This window comes from Musa acuminata, chromosome BXJ2-9 (assembly GCF_036884655.1).
Source record: "Musa acuminata AAA Group cultivar baxijiao chromosome BXJ2-9, Cavendish_Baxijiao_AAA, whole genome shotgun sequence".
NCBI lineage: Eukaryota > Viridiplantae > Streptophyta > Magnoliopsida > Zingiberales > Musaceae > Musa > Musa acuminata.
The window spans coordinates 4,908,347-4,928,585 of record NC_088346.1 but is presented as its reverse complement, the minus strand read 5'-3'; the positions used below and the strand labels follow the sequence as shown (position 1 = coordinate 4,928,585).

Genomic DNA, 20,239 nt, shown 5'->3' with positions numbered 1-20,239 from the left:
TTTCAGAAGCTTTAAATACATGATCTCGTTCTTTCCGATTTAACATTATTCGTTAAAGATACCGAAGAAGAAGTACCATGGACGGGCAGCCATCACCAATGAAACAACGGTGATTAAGTAGCCTCTTGATGTGATCGACGGCTTCTTCGATCGTCTGCTGTTGTGGGTCCCGGTTCTTAGCCCCTCTTTGCCGGCGTGAGATTGGCGAGCATTTATGGGCCCCCGATTGGCGTATCTCTTCCCTTGGTTCCTTCCCTCCTTCGACCTCAAAAATCGCCCCTTATCATCACGCACGACCGGTTCACCCGCGGTGTTTGCCCGTATTCTAGTCGTGTTTCATTGGGACCCACTCGGAGTGGTTCGCATTAAGGCAGGTTGTCGGCAGGTACCCGTCGAACGGGTGAGAAACCCTTTCACACACACGCCCCCCCCTTCCATCTCCCCCTTGCCCCTCTTCGTTACCTCGCTTGCCGTCTCCCCAACCAGTCTACACTTCTGTCATCTTCCTGACGCGTCTTTTTTGATGGCAGCGTAATGTTGTGACGAGGAACGAGGAAACAAGGAGGAATTCTTTCGGATGTGCGTCTCGTTCTCCAGGAGTCTGTTACTTCTCTTTGGTTTAAGATATCTGGTAGCTTAAAGTTTGCTTCTTGAGGTTTTTTTTGGGACCATTCGTTTTGAGATTCCTGAGATTTTGGTTTCGGTCTTCGTTTACTTCATTCACGTTGATTTAGTTCGTTTTCCACGTTTACGACGTTGACCTGATGCCGTCACCGCAGTTGGATCGTGTGACACGAGATATACTCTTGGGATTGTCAGCGTTGGCTCGCTGTTTTCTTGGTTTGCTGCTGCTGCTCGTCATTTCTTGCGGAGGTAACTAACGATGGAAACCCTCGCGATCCCAACCTGTGCTCCAGCCCGCGTCCAGCCGGCGAGCCTCTTCCGCTGCCGACCGACCCCGGCGTTTCGCTCCCCTTACGCTGCCGCCGCCGCTTGGACTAGAAGGTACCGCTTGCGCCGCCTGTCCTCCTGCTCGATTCCCTCTATCAGATGCTCCGCCGTCCCCCCTCCCTCTGTTTCCGCCACAGGTACCGACGCCGTCGTCATTCCTTGTGGCAGCATTAGTTCGAGTATCTTGTATGCGAATAATGCGCGCCACGTGTTTGCTTTTTCTTCTAGTTGGCAATGATGAGCCCTTTAAGTTCATGGAGGCCGCCAAGAAGGGTAATTTGGTGCCCCTCTACCAGTGCATTTTCTCTGATCACCTCACCCCTGTGCAAGCCTACCGTTGTCTCGTGAAGGAGGATGACCGCGAAGCTCCCAGCTTTCTTTTTGAGTCGGTGGAGCAAGGTCTCCGGGGGACTAATGTCGTAAGACCTGCGGTTCATCTTTCGACATTCTTTTCTCCTCGCTTCTCGTTGTTTAAGGTTTCTGGTGGTCAGGGCCGATACAGCGTGGTGGGAGCTCAGCCAGCCATGGAGATTGTTGCGAAGGAGAACACGGTCTCCATCATGGACCACGAGGAAGGGCGCATGACAGAGGAGACTGTCGAGGACCCTATGCAAATTCCCCGGAGGATCATGGAGGGTTGGACCCCACAGTTGATCGATGATCTTCCTGATGCCTTCTGTGGTAACCTTTTGTTTCCTTTTTATTTGACGATCAACTCTTACTTTTCTTCTAAAACCATACATAAACATGCGCTGTAGGCGATTGCGAGAAAGTTCACAAGGAAAACTCTTGTCAAATTGATAATTCTGGTCTGTTTAGAATTATCGGAGCATGTTGGAAGGATTGTATGCATCCTTCCTCATCCTAGGAATATCAATAGCTACTTGGTGCTTTTGGGAGTTGCTGAACATCATGTCATATATGGAACCACTTTTACGCTTTAACATTAGAAGTCCTACCTATTCGACAAATTTGGGTGTTAATGTGACCCATTGGGTGGTTTTAAGCTAACTGAGCTTATGCTTGGTGCTTTAGGTCTTATCAGAAGTCTGTAACCTTCTTTACTAGTGGCTACACCATTTAGGAGGCTCTAAGCCAATCATCTTGCCCTTTGATTCTGATTGCAATTTATGATATTCATGTTCACGTTCTTCTGCAGATTATACTGAAGGCAGAGGTAGTAGCTGTGTCTAAAGAATAAATAGAAGGGGAACAAAATGTAGAGAAATAATGGTGCATAATCAATGTGTACTTTCTTTTGTAAAGACAATTACATGCAATGAAGGGCAGTCATGCCTGAAGGTCCTCTTTCTATTAAATTTTACATTTACAAATCCTATTTTGGTTATGATTGCTAAAGGACACTTCTCTACATGGAAAGATAAACCAATTTTTCTTTACAGTATATTGTTGCTATCATTTGTTTTTTTCAGCAATTTCCCACTTCCTAGTGCATAGAGACAATTTTGTCAATTCCTTGTATGTTCATGCTTTGTAAGCATTAGTATGCATGATCTTGTGTGTACAACTGATTTGCTGTAAAATACAACATTTTGTATATAGTAAATTTTTAGAAGTATATTTTATCTAGAATAAAAGGATAGGCCATGGTGTTATCGTGAGTTTGCTCCTTTACAACACAAGTGATCTAGATTTCAATCATTGTTGAATGGGTATACACTAGGCTATGAACTTTGGCCCTTCCTAGACCACACATTGGTGGGAGTTCAGAGTTGTATACACTAGGCTGCCTTTCTATGTTTTGACTTGTACCTAATAGAATCCTCTCCTCTTGAATGCAAATTCTAGCTCCAAATTAGAGATCAAATTTGGTAGAATGATATACTTCTTGGTTTAACATATTGTTTCCTTTTGGCAATAGGAAGCTCTGGTACAATCTTTGTTTTTTCATTTAATTGTTTTAGTATGGATATCACAGGCCATGCATATGAATGCAATGAAAAGCATTAAATTTTAAATGTTGTTACACGAGTGCTCCATGATTATTTTTTTTTTCCTGTTCAGGTGGATGGGTTGGGTATTTTTCCTATGATACAGTGCGATATGTTGAGAAGAAAAAGCTTCCATTCTCTAGTGCTCCTAAGGATGACAGGAACTTACCAGATGTCCACTTAGGACTCTACAATGATGTCATAGTGTTTGACCACGTGGAAAAGGTATGATATTTTTGACCCTAATAACTTCCAATGAGCTTCACTTGGAATGATGTCTTGATTCACTACACATACTCTATTATGTTCGCATGATTTGTTGATGAAGTTCAATTGTAACTTCTTTATTTCACAATGACAGCTCATCTTTCTCCTTAAAAAAAAAGAAAAAGGTAAAATTGATAAAAAACAAGGAAAGAAGATAGGCTAAGAGGTTTGGTACTGTCAGTTGCCTTGAGAAGATGTAGGAACGTGAGAATGTTATTAGTGTTTCATCTCTTTTGCTATTGCACTTTGCAGTTCTAATGTGAAAATAAGGGAAAAAGTTTTCTTCTTGAGCTTTATGTCTTTTTTCCTTCTTGTATATTTTTCCATTGTGGAATATAAGGAATTCCTTTTTGTTTATCTTCCTCCTTGGTCTGTTTATTACAAATTTGAACTTCCACACGAGGTATTTGTTCTTTCTTCAGGGTGATAAATTGTTCCTTTGATGGACTAATTATTTATTGATCCTTTGTATCTCTTTATGCTCTTATCATTCATTACAATTTTCCTTCTCTAAAGAAAATAAATTTTTAGATCTGATTTGGAAAATAATTTCCCATATATCTTGATATATTTTCATCTTTGTATGATCTTTAATCAAGAAGAAACTTCCTTCTAGAGATGAAATCTTCCTTCCTTTTTCTTTAAGAGCTTCAATCAAAACTGTTATTGTCTCATTCCTTTTGTTTGGCTACTTTTTACTTCTTCTTGGATAATCATGGTGACAAGTATCGGATTGTAACAAATGTTATGTGGCAACTTATAAAATTTGCAAAAGACACCTGAATCTAATAAAAAAATTAAATAAATAGGAAATAATTAAAATGGTCCCGCATAACTTTCTTTCTTTGTTTCAATAACTTCCATATTGGTGAATATGGTTGTGTCAGTCACCTGATCTTGAACCAAAGAGTTAATTTTGACTATTATCTTACTGAAGATCTCTCTGCCCATGCTTATTATAATGCAATACATATTCTGTCCACTAAATGGATTTATCTTGATGTACAAGGCTAACCTATGTAATTGCTTAATTAATGACTGAAATGCATTCCACATCTAGCTAGAAAAATTTTATGACTTGTGCGGTGGAAAGATAGGGAAAGATCTATAACTTCAGAGAGATGTTACCTTGTTTGGTGCTTGAATTAGCAATGACACTAGAGATGGATAGTTGGATACTATCTATGTGAAATTAGAAATACTAGTTCAAATCTCTAACTTTAGAGAAACTATCATTGTGGTTTAATTGGTTTAGTCTTATCTGTTAATGCATAAGCGTCTATCATCTACCATTCTACCTTGCGATAACTCATTACAGAAGGGAACATAAAATTTGTTATTGTTTTCAACAATGTTTCAAATACGAATACAGGAATTATATGTGGTATTAAATAATGTAAGAAGAGCTCATGTCGTATATTGTTTTGATATCTGATCGAGATATGATACAATTTAACGACCATATTATGTATGAATTGTCAGTGGCATCTGTTTTGTAGCCCTGTCATATGGTTTTGTGTCTTGAATTTAATTATTCTTTGTACTAGCTGGTGTCCACACACATTTCACAAATATGTCAAATTACGTATTTTATAGATGTTACATTGTTTTGGTGACCATAACCAAATAACTCACTTTTAGTGATACTTTATTCTTGGGATGTTTCCAAATTTTTGTAAAGGATTTTATTTCATGATTCAAATGCCAATACTTCAATTACATCACAGAAAGCATATGTGATTCATTGGGTGCAAGTGGATCGGTACTCCTCTGTTGAGAAAGCCTATCAAGATGGGAAGAACCATTTGGATAATTTGCTGTCTAAGGTGCAGAATGTCAATGTGTGAGTAATTATGTCAGTTCTTTTAGTTGAGAAATTATCTTCTTTTTTCTTGTCAGCTTTCTGCATATTAATCTTTTGTAGTTTCATATTTTAGGCCCAGGCTTTCTGCTGGATCCGTAAAAATGCATACTCAGCAGTTTGGTACTACTTTAACAAAGTCATCAATGACAAGTGAAGAATACAAGAAGGCAGTTTTGCAGGCAAAAGAACGTATCTTTGCAGGTGATATTTTTCAGATTGTCTTGAGCCAACGTTTTGAGCGGCGTACATTTGCAGATCCATTTGAAGTTTACCGAGCACTAAGAATTGTGAATCCAAGCCCATATATGGCATATTTACAAGTATGTTAAGCTTTCATCAACTGTTTTGCATTTCAATTTACTTTAAAGCAGGTTTGGAATCTTGATCAGAACTGGTTATGGTATTGGTAATATACCGAACTGGTATAGTATCAGTATATCAGACATTAGACTGACCTGTGCTGCAAATACTGGTTGGTGCACATGGTACCAGTGTCTCATATAGTATACTGATTTGGACAGTTCAGAAAATAAAAATAAAAATTAATACTGTCCGGTGCCAGCAAATATCTGTGGGTATGGACAGTACTAATCGATATTTGAAATCTTGTTGTGAAGTATTTATATGCTGATAAATTTGGTGCTGCCTTCCTTCTGTTAGTGTGTATTTATAAATTGTTTTTCTCATGTTTATTATATGCACTTTCTTAACTTTGGTGAAAAAAATCCAGGCAAGGGGATGTATTCTTGTAGCATCAAGCCCTGAAATTCTTACTCGTGTAAAGAAGGTATGTAATAGAAATTGTTGAAGTTTATGAACATTTTTAGATGGCCTTTTTCTTCCCTTTTAGCTTTTTCTGTTTCCGGTGAAGGTATTGTTGTTTTTGCATTTGTGTTCATGAATCAAATTACATCTTGCATTTTTAGCTTGCAATTTCTTGGGTAATATTAAACTCCGATACCTTAGACATATTGTTTCTATCATAGTTGTTTTTGAGAATCCAATACGCTGGTATTGTTTCTACCGTGGCCTTTGGTAAGGTTGAAACATAAGGTACCTTACACATTGTTTCTACCTTAGACATATTATTTCCAATGTGAGTAGTTGTAAGTCTTGTGACAATGGTAAGATTGCTCCTTTGTGATATGAAAGACAAGGGTTCGAGTCACATAAACAACCTATTTATATTTTGGGATTCGGAAGACTGTTTATATTGATCCTCCCTAGACCTTATATTTTTGGGAGCCTCATTTATGGGATATGTCCTTTATCTATCAGGAGTTATGTGTGCTAATCAAAATCCTGTTCCTTTCCAAGGCATAGCTGGTGCAATTCATGGTAGCAATATGTTCAATGGTACAATGAAACAACTAATTTGATTGGAGGACAAGGAAATTCAAAAGTCGTGCTTAGTTTACTTGCTAAGTTGCCTGTAGAGAGTGCATCAATTGGATTATCTGAGTTATTACTATGAAAAGGTCATTGTTTCCAACTTTTGGAATTGAATGGATCCTCTCTCATCATTAAGCTCTACTGAGGTTAATGGCAGTAAATAATTCAAAGGCAATAAATTTTTTCCTTGACCTATTTTATCATGACTATTGAAATCACGATGACAAACCATTTCTTTGATCTCCCTTGATCTTTTTTGTTGTGAATAATTTTGACTATAGATCAATTTTGGATGAAGCCCAACATAACTTAGTTGATTTTCTATCATTCAATAGTAATAGGTAGTTAGGTACTACTTATAATCTTTAATGATTGCAGTTGTATCTTACACTATTCCTTTCTGTTACTCATGGCATCTGACTCATCACGCCAATGCTTACGGCACTGGCTTTTTGGATACTTATATCTTGGTAAATATCAATGCTGGATGACTAAACATATTTTTAATCTCCTGAAGTTGGTTTAAGGTTCAGTAACAAATAAAAACATTTATACTGACATATAGATATGCAATTTCTATAAGAATGAAATTATATCTTTTCTTTACTCCTTTTTGGTTTGATACATCTAATTGGATGTCTGTTCCATTGCTGCCTTCTTATGCTAATCCATATGTTTTCAATTCTGAGATGCAGTATTGCCCTTGAGCTATTAATTCTGCACCCACAATTGGAGGAACTTATATTTTTCACAGTCAAGACTCTTATCTTCATCCTGCGCTATATAATGAAAAACTTGTAACATCAAAATTTATGCTTAGTTTTTGTGGATGCTCAAGCATTTGGATATTCTTGTTAAACTTTTTGTACATTCAGATTATGAATGTTCTTCTCAGATACTTTTATGATGTGAAAGACAATGATCTTTTGTCATATGCAGACTGAAGTTTCCTCTTGTTCGCAGGGGACAATCATTAATCGACCTCTTGCTGGGACAGTTAAAAGAGGAAGAACGGATGAGGAGGATAAATTGAATGAACAACAGCTACTTAATGATGAAAAACAATGTGCTGAGCACATTATGCTTGTAGATTTGGGACGGAATGATGTTGGAAGGGTTTGTCTTGATTTCTTTATATGTGCTTAACATGTGTTTTTTAATTTAAGACTATTGTTCTTATGTTTTGCAAAACTGCAAAAAATATGGTTTCATATAAACTTCTTTTGCAGAAGTATGCAAAAGATACTTCTGCAAAAGAAGAACAGGGTGTAAGGTTTTCCTACAATACTTCTGCAAAAAAGAAGATACTTCTGCAAAAGAAGAACAGGGTGTAAGGTTTTCATATAATCTCAATATTGCACAATTGAGATATCTCTAATGGCATTCTGCTGTCAAGGCAGGGTGTAAGGTTTTCCTACATTTCAAGTTTTTTTCATAACTACAGTAACAGGAGTGATGGTTAATGTTCCTTAATAGATGGACGAGCATATTGAGATTGGCTCACTGTTTTTTGAAACTTGTCCCTTCATCAAGTTAATTTTGTTGTTTGCAACCTTCTTTATGGTGATATATTCTGTAATGTCTTCACCTTTGATATATGATGAGCTTTTAATATGGATGAGGAGACTTTAGACAAGCAATAAGAGTTAGATAATTCATAGGATAGCTGTTTATGATAGTTGGTGATTTTATAATTCATACCATATTAGGGATTATGGCTATAAGCATAGTGTATCCCCCCTTTCCTTTAAGTCATTCAGTTCCAAAAAATCATTATCAAGGTTATATAGACGCTACTTGTTTAACTTATGCATTAAGAAATATCACAGTACTTATTATTGGCATATCCATTGCAAAACTTGTTGGCCTTTATTTCTGTTGCATGAGTTTGTTTCATTCTCCTAATTTGTTATCGTTTGACATGTTTATGATGACAGGTATCAAAACCTGGATCAGTAAAGGTGGAGAAACTTATGAATGTTGAGAGATACTCGCATGTGATGCACATCAGCTCCACGGTGAGTCCTTACAATTTTCAAATAAGATGATTGGTTTTTGTCTAATTTAACCATGCTGGGCTTTTATGATTTTTTATTTTTGACAAAATGCTATAGTCAAAAGCTATCATCTAAATAGGTCTGTTCCATTAAACATGAACATGAAACCTTTTTTTAACAGTTGCCATGGATGGTCATAGTTTGGCACCTGAATTTCATCAAGTTTAGATCATCTATATTTGATGTCATTGACTTTGTTATTATTTTGAAATAACATAGTGAGCATGCCACTAGGGTAGCTAGTAGTCTTATTATTACTACTGCTTTTAATCAAGCCTGCAACGGTCATTTCTTATTTCTTTTTGTTTCTGACTTATTTGATTATTAAGGATCAGGACTTAACCAATCCTGTTTCTGATTATTAAGGATCAGGACTTACCATGTTTTATGGAACTTACATATCTATAAGCACTTTCTTATCATCTATGTTTTTAGGAAGCGAGTTGACATCATATACTTTTACAGGTTACTGGAGAGTTGTTTGATCATCTCACTTGCTGGGATGCTCTCCGTGCTGCTTTGCCTGTAGGAACAGTCAGCGGAGCTCCAAAGGTTCCATTCAACATTTTATTTATCTGGAATGCATTATCTTCAGTTTGGCTTGCTCATGGAAATATAGTACCTGCATTGATAAGTTAATGTGTATGCCTGTCAAGACCTTTGGGTAAATCTTTTCACTATTTTAAATTCTATTCCAAGTAAGTTGCATCCTTGTTGTGTTAAATATGAAATAGGTCTGTTCAGATGAAGCAATCTCATAGAGATTGCTTGGAATTGTGCTTCTTTGTTGCCGAATTTCCTCAATCAGAAGATTCAGAACCTTATCCTCATTATTGTCGAAACTGACCTATTGCTAGTACCTAGTACCACCATTTAAGGCCTTCTCATTGGTCTCTGTGCCCCATAGACCTTCATTTCCAAATTGTATTTTCTTTCTTTATTATCTTGATTCTCTATAGCACATGAACATGCATGCCAGCATTTCGGGCATTCCTTTTCTCTCTAATTTTGCTTGTTGCTTAATCATGTAACTAATTTGATATGTGGCTCCTTTTACCAACTAGGAATTTGATTACTTGTGGTTAGTTGCTGCCATCTAATATGCGATACTGTAGAAATAAAGTGATCATATGGTCCTTGTTGTTGTAATTACTATTTCTTGATTATTGGACATCTGATACAAGAATGTCGCAAAGAAACTTTTTGCTACATTACATTACGATCATAATGAAAGTGAGACTTAAGTCACAAAAGCATCTGTTTTTTTTGTAATTGGTCCTCACTCATCTCTTTGTTGTGTCCTACTCCTAATATTGATTTGCTTTGGATTAGGTAAAAGCGATGGAGTTAATTGATCAGCTGGAAGTCACAAGAAGGGGGCCATACAGTGGCGGCTTTGGAGGGGTTTCATTTACTGGCAACATGGATATCGCGCTTGCCCTCCGTACCATAGTCTTTCCAACCGGAAGCCGATTCAACACCATGTATTCATACAAGGACATGGGCAGGCGCCAAGAATGGGTTGCGCACCTTCAAGCTGGAGCCGGCATTGTGGCGGACAGCAACCCCGATGATGAGCAGCGAGAATGTGAGAACAAAGCTGCAGCGCTTGCTCGTGCCATTGATCTTGCCGAGTCTACATTCGTTTCAAAGTCATAGGCTTCACAGAGAAAGGCTCATCACTCGGAATGGCACCGGCTATGCTTGTAATCTCATCCATCCAAAAGAATGGCTTAGTATCACAGTTCTTTTTTCCTTGTCAGAAGATAGAATCTCAATAAACCATCGATCGGTTGCTGTTAATGCTTTATTTATTGCAAACCATTTGAAAGGCTGCTGAAGAAACCATACTATTGGACAAATTCTATTTGCAGATAGATGGTGAACAATGGTAGCTGCAACTTGTATGACTCTTGGATTGTTGATCTGTTTGGGTAATTAAAGCCATGTTGCAGATGTTTTTGGCCTTATCAGTGTTGCAAATCTCATCTCAATTCCCCTGCAATGACTGAAAAAGCATCAGGCAAATTAGCAAATCTGCAGATCATGTTGTCTTGCTATATGGAGTTCTTTTGATGCTTCCTCCTGTAAAGTTTGAAGTGGTGTTCGTGATCTCGTCCTACCTCCTGCTCTGTTAAAGAAGTCTTTCGCTTTCGACGTGCACCCATCCGGCTACCTGCCCTGTGATTGCTGGCACCGGGTTGTCCCACAGGTGGGTCCGGGGCTTTAACGACTATACGTAGACTTACCACATCGCACCCTCGCCCCTCTTCTTCGTATCCCCCTCCCCGACTTCTCTCCGGATTCGGTGTAACGTTTCATCGTTACGTCTCCAATATCTCTCCGTCCGTTTGGGCGGCTTCTGCTCTTCCATTCCCCAGATCCCGATTCCTTCGGGGTTTCAATTTGTGTTGAATTCATCGAGTCCCGTGGATCTACTGCTCCTTTTGAACTCTCCAATTGATTCTGGATCTTCTATCTTTTTCTTCTGGGTTTGGCCGCTCCTCTCGATTGCTTGGCGAGGATTCTTGATCTGTGAGTAATGCCGGACCGCTCGGACTCCGACTCCTCCCCCAAGTCGTTTAGCGGGGACTCGAGCTCCGGCAGCGAGGAGGTGAAGCCCATCCGCCGTGCCGGGGGCTCGCGACGCTTCGCCGATCCCGGGTCTCCCAGCAACACCCAGCAGTCCTCCGACGAGGGCGGCAGCAGCGACGGCGTGCTCGTGGATCTCCCCGGGAACCGGGATCAGGTACTCGATTCGGATGGTCATTTGTGTCTTTTGGAGGCTGAAAGTTGGGATCTTTTCTTGATTGGGGTGGTTTTGGATCGCGTGATTGCGTTCTCAAGGGTTTGCGGCGCAGGATTCCAGGGGGTCGCCAGGGGAACCCGACAGTGGCATCCTGGTAAATATCGACGGGTCGATGCAGGAGTCCACGGACGACTCGGGGAGGAAGGATACTTTTGAGGATGCGCCGGATCAACTAAGCGTGGCGGTCGCGCGGAGCCTCCGGCTGGAGGAGTCGATGGCGGTGATTGACATCGGGGAGAGCTCTGCTGGTAGATTGGGCACCAACGAACTTACCAGGTTTCAGGCTCGGCTAGAGGACGTTGTTGCTGAATGCCAGAAGTACAAGGTTATGTTCTTCTTTCGATCTTAGTTTCTTTCGATGAATTTCTATGAAGTGGAAACTGAAAGTTGAATTCTTGATTCAGGATGAAAGAGAGGTTTTTGGAAAGGAAGTTGTCAGCCTTTGGCGAAGACTTCAGGACATCTTTGATCGTCATTCTTTACTTGCTGCTGCCAAAAATGATGAGTCAGTTAGTCTCCCTCAGCTTAAAACAAGTGGGGGTGAGGATAGGGCATTGTCATCACCCACACCGTTGCACTTGATGTTGAATGAATGTTCCCAATTCTTAGTTGATTTGGAATCCACTTTAGATGAGAGGATAAATTCTGATGGTATAATGAGGGAGCTTCGTGCTGTTCTAAATGAAAAAGACCAAGAAATCGAGGATCTCAATGTCAAGGCCTCAGAATCTTCTGTTTCTCATGATGTCATTTTTTCCTACTTGGGCTCACTTCGCAAAACATGGTCAAAGTCTATGGAGGACTCAACTAACCTTCTTACCAGAAGGTTACTCTCTTCCCTTGAATCAGTGGTTGGGGAAGCACACATGTCCATTAAAGATTCTCCTACTGATGACATCTCTCTTGTTGAGCAGAAAACATTAATGTTGATAGAAAAACATTCCCAGTTCTTATCAGAGATCCATCTACTTCAGCAGTGCTTAGCAGAGGTTGGACCTGCATTCACAGCCTCAGAAGAAAATGAATTGGGTAATATTTTCAGTTTTGCTCGTGAGAAGTTGTTTGAAAGCAAGACAAAGGAGGGCTATCTTCACGAGGAAATGAATAGATTGGAGGAAGAAAATAGGAGACTCGTTGAACAGCTTGAGAGAATGAAAGAGAGTCTAGAAGCAGCAGAAGTGGAGAAAAACAAGACAAAGGCAGAGCTTGAACAGTCAGAGAACAAGTTGGTGGCTACCAGAGAAAAGCTAAGTATTGCAGTGACAAAGGGAAAATCATTGGTTCAACATCGTGATTCATTGAAACAGTCCTTGGCAGAAAAGACAGGTGAGCTGGAGAAATGCATGCAGGAGTTGCAACAGAAGTCTGAGGCTCTACAAGCTACTGAAGTCAGCCTTGAGGAGCTGAAACAGTTACTGTATGAGAGGACAAGTGAGCTTGAGAAGTGCTTGGAGGAGTTGCAACATAAAACTGATGAATTTGAGACCGCTAAGGTGATCATTGAGGATTTGAATGCAACCAATAACTTAGTTAGCGCTCTTCAAGAGTCACTTTCGCAAAGGGATAAGTTTCTTCAAGAAATTGAAGAAATTATGTTGGCGACAAATTCCCCGCAAGAAGTGCTTTCCATGGAGACAATTGATAGGGTAAGGTGGTTTGTTAACCAAAAGAATGCTGCAGATATCATAATTCTGGAAAATAAGAAAATCAGAGATGCCATATCTTCCATTGAATTACCAGAAGATGTTTCACCCAGGGAATTAGATTATCAAATTAATTGGCTTTTGACTGCATTCACGCATGCTAAAGATGATAACAGTAAGCTGCGGGATCAAATTAGTGGCTTCCAGCTTGCTATGGTGTCACACGAAACAGAAATGTCAGAGGCACATAAGGAAATTGCTTGCCTGGAATCATATCTTCTGGAAGAAAAGTCAGCAAAAGAAATTCTTCATAATGAACATGAAGATTTGAAATGCAAATATGAGGAGATGGTTCAAAAACTGTCTACACTTTCTTCTGATAAAGATCAGTTGATGAAAGTATTGTTGGAATTATCTGAAAGCACATTGGATGACCATATTTCTGTGGATACAAGTTCTATAGTGGAGAAATGCATGATTATGGTCAGTGAAAAGATGAAGTCATCTCTTGCTGAAATTGAACGGTATGAAAGGATGTTGAGCACACTATATTTAACAGCTCAGGAATTGAAATTGTGTGAGGGGATTCTTGAGGATGAGATGATTGACAGATCTGCCATGGTGAAACTATCAGATGAGCTGACAAAATTGTCAAATGAAGCATTTGTTTTAAAAAATGAGAAGGACTCCATACAGAAACAGCTAGATCTAGTTGAGGAGAAAAATTCTCTGCTTAGAGAGAAGCTATCCATGGCTGTGAAGAAAGGAAAGGGTTTAATGCAAGAACGTGACCACTTAAAACTCTCTGTACAAGAGAAAGAAATTGAAATTGAAAACCGAACACATGAGCTGCAGCTAAAAGATTCTACTATCAACGAGTACCAAGAGAAGATAAAAAATTTGTCAGCTAAAGTTGAGCACATTGAGAAGCTAGAGGCAGATATAGTCTTATTGAAGGATGAAAGAGAGCAAAGCCAACAAATTTTGCATGAGAGAGGCACCATATTAAATAATTTAGTTAGTTCTATAGGAAAAATTGTTGTTCCTAGTGTTGAGGTCCTTGAAGGGCCCTTAGAAAAGGTTAATTGGATTGCTGAGTACATTCAAAAAACAGAAGTGGCAAAAAGTAATGCATTAGAAGAGCTTCATAAAGCAAAAGATGAAGCTAGCTTACAGGCTAGCAGGTTATCAGATGCCTTTGCAACTATTAAATCATTAGAGGATGAATTGTCCAAGGCAGAAAAACATATTTCTTTTACTGTTGAAGAAAAGAATGTCATCCAACTTGGCAAGATTTCTATTGAGCATGAGTTTGAGAAGCTCAAGGAGGAGAGTTCTTCACATGCTAGAAAGTTATCAGAGGCCTATGCCACTATAAAGTCACTTGAAGATGCATTACAAGAAGCAGAAAAGGATATTGTTCGACTAAATACTGACATGAATGAATTGGAGGCCAAAAGCGAACAGGAGATCATTGACTTGAATGCCAAATTAATTCAATGCCGGGAGGAGTTGGCAGGAACTCGTGAAATTATAGAGAACCATTCAGCTGAGCTAAATAATCAACTTGGATATTTAGAAATGTTCATAAAGGATGAGAGTCTATTTTCCAGAATGGCTGAAAAATTCAGCAAAAGTATTGAGGGATTGAGAACAATGAACAATCTTATTCAGAATATGCACAGCCACTTTTCTTCAGTGGGTCTACGTGTGCATCCTAGCATGCAGGTATTTGGGATCTATTTTTTCACTTATATAAGAGCTCTTATATGTATTGGTTTATTGCTTATATAATTCTTGCTTTTTTGTTTTTGGTCACTGCTACTCAAATGCCTTTTTACCCATGTTGTAGTAGTGATGAAAACAAACATGACGAAAATAGGGAAGAAATCAAGTCGATGTGCAAGTGGAAGGAAGTAAGAGGACAGGTTGCAGCATCTTAGTAGTTCATTGTAAGGTTGCTTATTGGTGATATAGGTGGCCAGAGTTGAGCTGGTATGGGCTATGTACATTGATACCTCTCTAGACCCCAAATTGATGAGAGTCCTGTGCACTAGCAGCCCTTTTAAAGAGTGATTGATACTAATTTTGCCACTAGCATTTACTTGATTTGGCTCTACAGCTGATAGATGGAAGGTAATTTCATGGAGAGTTGAAAGATGAAATTAAGGCTATGATGGAACATACTCATATCAAGTTATGATCATGTCAAATATTAGTGAAACATGCACGATGGTTGCCTAATTTAAAATGAGCAAACAATATCACCAGTATATGGACTGTATCAACATGGTAAGCAATACTTTTAATTTTTTTTCTTTCCAACTAATACCTATTGGTCCGATAGGATTCTTTGTAACAGTCAGAAATTAAAACCTTTGCTTCAACACCAAAGTGACAGTTTTACTATGTTCTAGTTTATATGAGTTTTCATAGTAAGTGAAACAAAGAAATACTATAACATTTAAGCTTTTATATGTCAGAGATGAGAACATATTGCAACCATTCATTTGCTTCTTTAGAGTTTCAGGCTTTGAATAAATTGATGAGTTCAAATGCTACCTTTCATTTTGTTTTGCCTCTTGATTTATCTTCCATTTATAATATAAAAATTTTGATTGTTGTGTTATTTGTTTTTAAGAGGATTATGTTGAAACTTTGATATAATTGTTCTATTGATATGTACTTCACCAGCATGACCCTGCATTTAGAGAGCTTCCTTCTCTACCAAAATTTGAGGACTTCATGGACAACAGGGCCATACAATTGGAGGCAAGTGCTGCTGACAATGAAGATATTTCATCCTTGGCCAAGATTGTAGGAAGTCTGCATGCTCGAGCTGAGCTTTGTGGTGACAATTTTGAAGTTTTCTGCAAGATTCTAGACGAGCACATAGCAGGAATATTGCCAGCCATGCAAGCTACTAGAGACGAGTTTGTTCATGTTCTTGAGCATAGCGAGTCCTTAAAGCTGGATGTACATAAATTAGAAGCTCATAATAAGGTTCAAGAAGCAAAACTTGTTTCTTTACAGAAAGGATTGATGACACTTTTTCCTGCATGCATTGATGCTATGCGAGAACTCAATCAATTTAGTGATTCAAGTGGCACATTGTCTTCCTTAGATAAGGAAGCTTTTTCAGGAGGATTAGAAGAGAAGGATACTGAATGTTATGCTAAGGCAGCAGATAGTTTATTACTTGCAGCAAAGAGAATCAAGAATCAGTATCAACAGTCATCAAATTCAGAGAAAGTCTGGTTAACAGCCACAGATGATATGAAAAGCAAACTGGAAGAAGCTGAATCGATTGCTAAAACTGCCATTCAAGAGCAGATGATCGACCAAGAAAGAATTTCTACATTGGAGAGAGATCTTGAAGCATTGAGAGAGTTATGCCATGATATGAAAATTAAGGTGGAGAATTATCAGGCCAAGGAGGATATGTTGAAGGACAAAGAACAAGAACTTCTGACAATGCAAAATGCTTTAGACAGAGGTAATTCATAACATCCAGCTATTCTTCTAGATATTTGTGTTATCTTCTTCAATTCTCATTCTTTTTGTCTTTTTGTCATTCAGAAATCGGTGGCCTGGAATTGTTCAAAAGCCAAATGAACGCGCTGATGGATAAAGTTAATAAGCTAGAAGTTCATTTCATTGAGACAGAAACACACAATCCTGAAGTTCAGTACTCAGGTCCCGTTGAGAAACTCTTTTTTATAGTTGATAAAGTCATTGATATGCAGAAAAAGATGGATATCTTGACTTACGATAAGGAAGACATGCAGTTGATGATTGCGTCCCATGTGCGTGAGATTGAATATCTGAAAAGGTCAGCTGAAACAATCGATATCAAGTATCAGGAATTGGAATCACAGAAGAATGAATTATTAGAAATCACTGGTGATTTGGAGAAAATTGTAAAAAGATTAGGGGGATATGATCCACTCCAAGATCAAAAACCTTTGAGTGCAAAACTGCTCCTAGCAGTGCTGGAGAGACTGATAACAGCCTCAAGATTAGAATCTGAAAACTTAAAATCTAAAGCACAAGAATTGGGAGCTAAATTACAAGCAAAAGATAATCTTATCAAAGAATTGTCAGAGAAGGTAAAAATTCTTGAGGATTCAATTCATACTCGGCAGGATGTCACAAAAGAAAGGACTGTTTTTGAAGAAACTCCCACAACATTGGAACCGGAGATATCTGAAATTGAAGATGTGAGATATTCCTGAAACTTTTACTTTTTCCTTAATTTTTTAACTTTCTAAGTGCAATATATGAGTCAGTGAAATGCTAGATTAATGAACAGTTGAGGTTGCTGATATTTTATCGGTCCTGGTACCGTATGTTACTGTACTGGGTTAGTCAATTTGGCTATTTCTTTTAAATTCAGATGCAAAGAACATCTGGTAAGGTGATCCAGAAAAGGGGAAGAGGTATTAAGGTCTAAAATAAAATCACTTAGTAATATGTTGAACATAACTAGGCTGCATCTGGTCATAATGAATTTGGAGTGCCTTGAATTAGATATAACTCCAAAGAACTTATTAGTGCAATACCAGGTAAATTAAGAAACTTTGTACAATATCTATAGAGTTAAAGAAACATGGACATCCTAGATCACATAAATTTCCATTAACCACTATTCATTATCTTATTGATTTCTGAACAATTGCAAGTTAGTCTTTGGCTTTTTATCCGCAAGAGTACTAACGCCCAACGATTATTGTATGATAAAACATTAACAAGTCAGTTGGTTTTAAATTGTTCAAGATCCTGCTAAGTGCACACACATAACCTCGCATAATTTCTTCTCCATTTTCTCATTTGATTGCACAAGGTTAGAAGAATTGATGTTCGAATTTGATTGGTCATAATTGTTTTATCAACTCAGTCAAACTGTGCAAGTAATAGGTGGATTGGGTTTCTGCCAAAGAGTCTTCAGACCCAAGCTTATGGATCGGGTTTGGACTTCCGTGGTCCACCCAGTCATGTGTATATGGCCCAGGAACCAGCCCAGATTGGTGCTTCTAGCAAGCCCACTCATCAAATCAGCTGAATTGGGTCATTTCCACCTGGAATTGTCTGGTTTTGGTCGACATTGTGGACTTAATCGTGCAGGTGTTATTTTCAACCAATTTGAGAATCGCTTCCAGAATTGTAGAAGAGAAACCAATTTGAGAATCGTGTTCTTTATATAAATTTATGTACAGAATAAAATACATACAATTGTAGAAGAAAGTCCCTATCATATTTTTCCTTGTTCATTTCCTGTCAGGCCATGGTCCTACCTAAAACAGGCTTTACAATTAAGTTTTTCAACATCTGGCTCTAGTTTAACCTTTTTATAAGTAAAGAAAAGCATGCATATTTAAGAATGAAATAGAAGTTGTTTACCCTTCAAGGATATGTAGTATGTAGTTCAAGTTATGAGAAGTCATGATGCTTTACTCCGCATGAATATTTTGCAGGGACTCTTGGCAAAGAACATATCACCTGTTGCAACTGCTGCTCAATTGAGAACAATGCGGAAGGGGTCAAATGACCATCTCATCCTCAACATTGATTCAGGGCCTGTTCATTCAATTGCTGCCCGGGAGATTGATGCCAAAGGTTTGACATCAAGCTTCTAAAATAGTTCATCAGCACTCGTGCATTTGCATTACACTGAAAACTCTGTATCCATTCTGTCTTGAACAGGCCATGTTTTCAAATCTCTGAATACTACTGGTCTAATCCCAAAACAAGGGAAGTTGATTGCAGATCGAATTGATGGTGTTTGGTGAGTTATTAATCATCATCTTACCCTTTGATGTTATCATGCTATCTTGTTTTTTTCCTAATATCTCCCTTGAGTGCCAACTTCTATGATGTATTTATCTTAGTGTCAAACACATTCTTTCTCTAGGTTCTTGCAAATATCTGATACAGGTAATGCAGGCAGTTAGTTCACTCTCTGACATCAGTTTACTGTCCTTTTCATGAACACTAACATACCAAATTAGACAAAGCATAAATATCAGTAGCTTCATTAAGACCCTAAACTGCCAAATTGTTTTGCGAAACTCATTTTTCAGCAGAAATTTAGTTTGCAAGGTGGTGCTTGTTGGGTCATTGCATTTTCCTGGATCCAGTCAGAGCAAGGGTTCTTTAGAAAATCAAAACAGACATAAACGTTCCTTGTTGACACAAATAAACTCTTTTCTTGTGTTTCAGCATTTTTCTTATCATGCTTCTCATATGTATTGTTTCTTTCAAATGCCGAGTTTAACACCATGCATATCTCTGCCTCCGAGGCGCATAGTTTTCAACTAATAGATGCCAGTTTGATTTGATCACAGGTTAATATTATTCGATTTCGTGCTTATTGCTTTTGCAGGGTTTCTGGTGGTCAGTTACTGATGCGTCGTCCCGGAGCAAGGCTAAGTATCATGGCTTACATGTTCTTCTTGCATCTATGGTTGCTAGGCACCATATTGTAACAATGTCAGCACAGCTACAAATTACAAATTGTAACATAGAAGTAAAAAAAATAAGCTCTTATTATCATTAATTTTTTTTATATTTAGTTAATGTCCCATTCGTTTTTCCCCTCAACATTAGTTGAACATGTATTCAGATCATTTATTAGCTACCTTACAAATGTAAGGTGATAAGATATATCTTGCCCATGCATAATATATTACATGCTACATAGAAATTTTTTTTGACAGGTTATGTATGTTCACGCGTTAGCCATGAACTTTAATGTTTCTTGTTTAATGCTTTGTTGTATCCAACAAATCTTGTGCCTAAATCTTGGGATTTAGATCATGTTTGTAATAAAAGAATATAGAAGGTATCATCACACACAATTGTTGTTTGGAAGAAAAGAGAATACGTCTACTCTATTCACTTCTTGTAATAAACTGACATACAAATCATTTGCCAGAAATAAGAAAAAAATGTCTCTATACTGTGTTAGTGGATTTTTGACATCATACATGATGTAATGTAGTCAGTCATCAATAATCACAATAATTGTTTTCTTTATCTACCTTTTATAGAATAATATCCTTAGTTAAATCAAAAGCATTTAAATTTTATTAACAAACATTAATCCAAACGCACCTAATTATTTTTTATGAGTGAATCATCCATCATATAGCCTTGAAATAATAATAATAATAATAATAATAATAATAATAATAATAATAATAATAATAATAATAATAATAATAATAATAAATCTAACACAATTTTGTCATTAACAAAAACAATAAAAAGATTTTTATTTTTTTATAAAAGAGCATTTTTTTGGA

At 37.9% G+C, this 20,239-nt stretch overlaps 2 protein-coding genes across 4 annotated transcripts; both read left to right on the top strand.

The window, feature by feature from the left end:
- The first annotated feature begins 410 nt into the window (after positions 1-410).
- On the top strand, positions 411-10,439 carry LOC135622720 (anthranilate synthase alpha subunit 1, chloroplastic-like). Of its 3 annotated transcripts, none has more exons than XM_065124795.1 (12): positions 411-631; positions 780-1,088; positions 1,180-1,370; positions 1,443-1,632; positions 2,977-3,128; positions 4,898-5,013; positions 5,108-5,354; positions 5,765-5,821; positions 7,390-7,542; positions 8,364-8,444; positions 8,949-9,035; positions 9,816-10,439. In XM_065124795.1, exons 2-12 carry the CDS (start codon positions 884-886, stop codon positions 10,140-10,142), a joined length of 1,806 nt encoding a protein of 601 aa, XP_064980867.1. In that variant the 5' UTR covers positions 411-631; positions 780-883; the 3' UTR covers positions 10,143-10,439. The 3 variants fall into 3 exon arrangements, with proteins under 3 accessions (XP_064980867.1, XP_064980865.1, XP_064980866.1); XM_065124793.1 differs by having other exon boundaries at positions 412-579; XM_065124794.1 differs by having other exon boundaries at positions 412-599.
- Positions 10,440-10,748: 309 nt separating this feature from the next.
- On the top strand, positions 10,749-19,659 carry LOC135622719 (trans-Golgi network-localized SYP41-interacting protein 1-like). Its single transcript, XM_065124792.1, has 8 exons — positions 10,749-11,232; positions 11,345-11,617; positions 11,697-14,663; positions 15,630-16,431; positions 16,515-17,155; positions 18,410-18,551; positions 18,639-18,720; positions 19,318-19,659. Exons 1-8 carry the CDS (start codon positions 11,026-11,028, stop codon positions 19,418-19,420), a joined length of 5,217 nt encoding a protein of 1,738 aa, XP_064980864.1. The 5' UTR covers positions 10,749-11,025; the 3' UTR covers positions 19,421-19,659.
- The last annotated feature ends 580 nt before the right edge of the window (positions 19,660-20,239 follow it).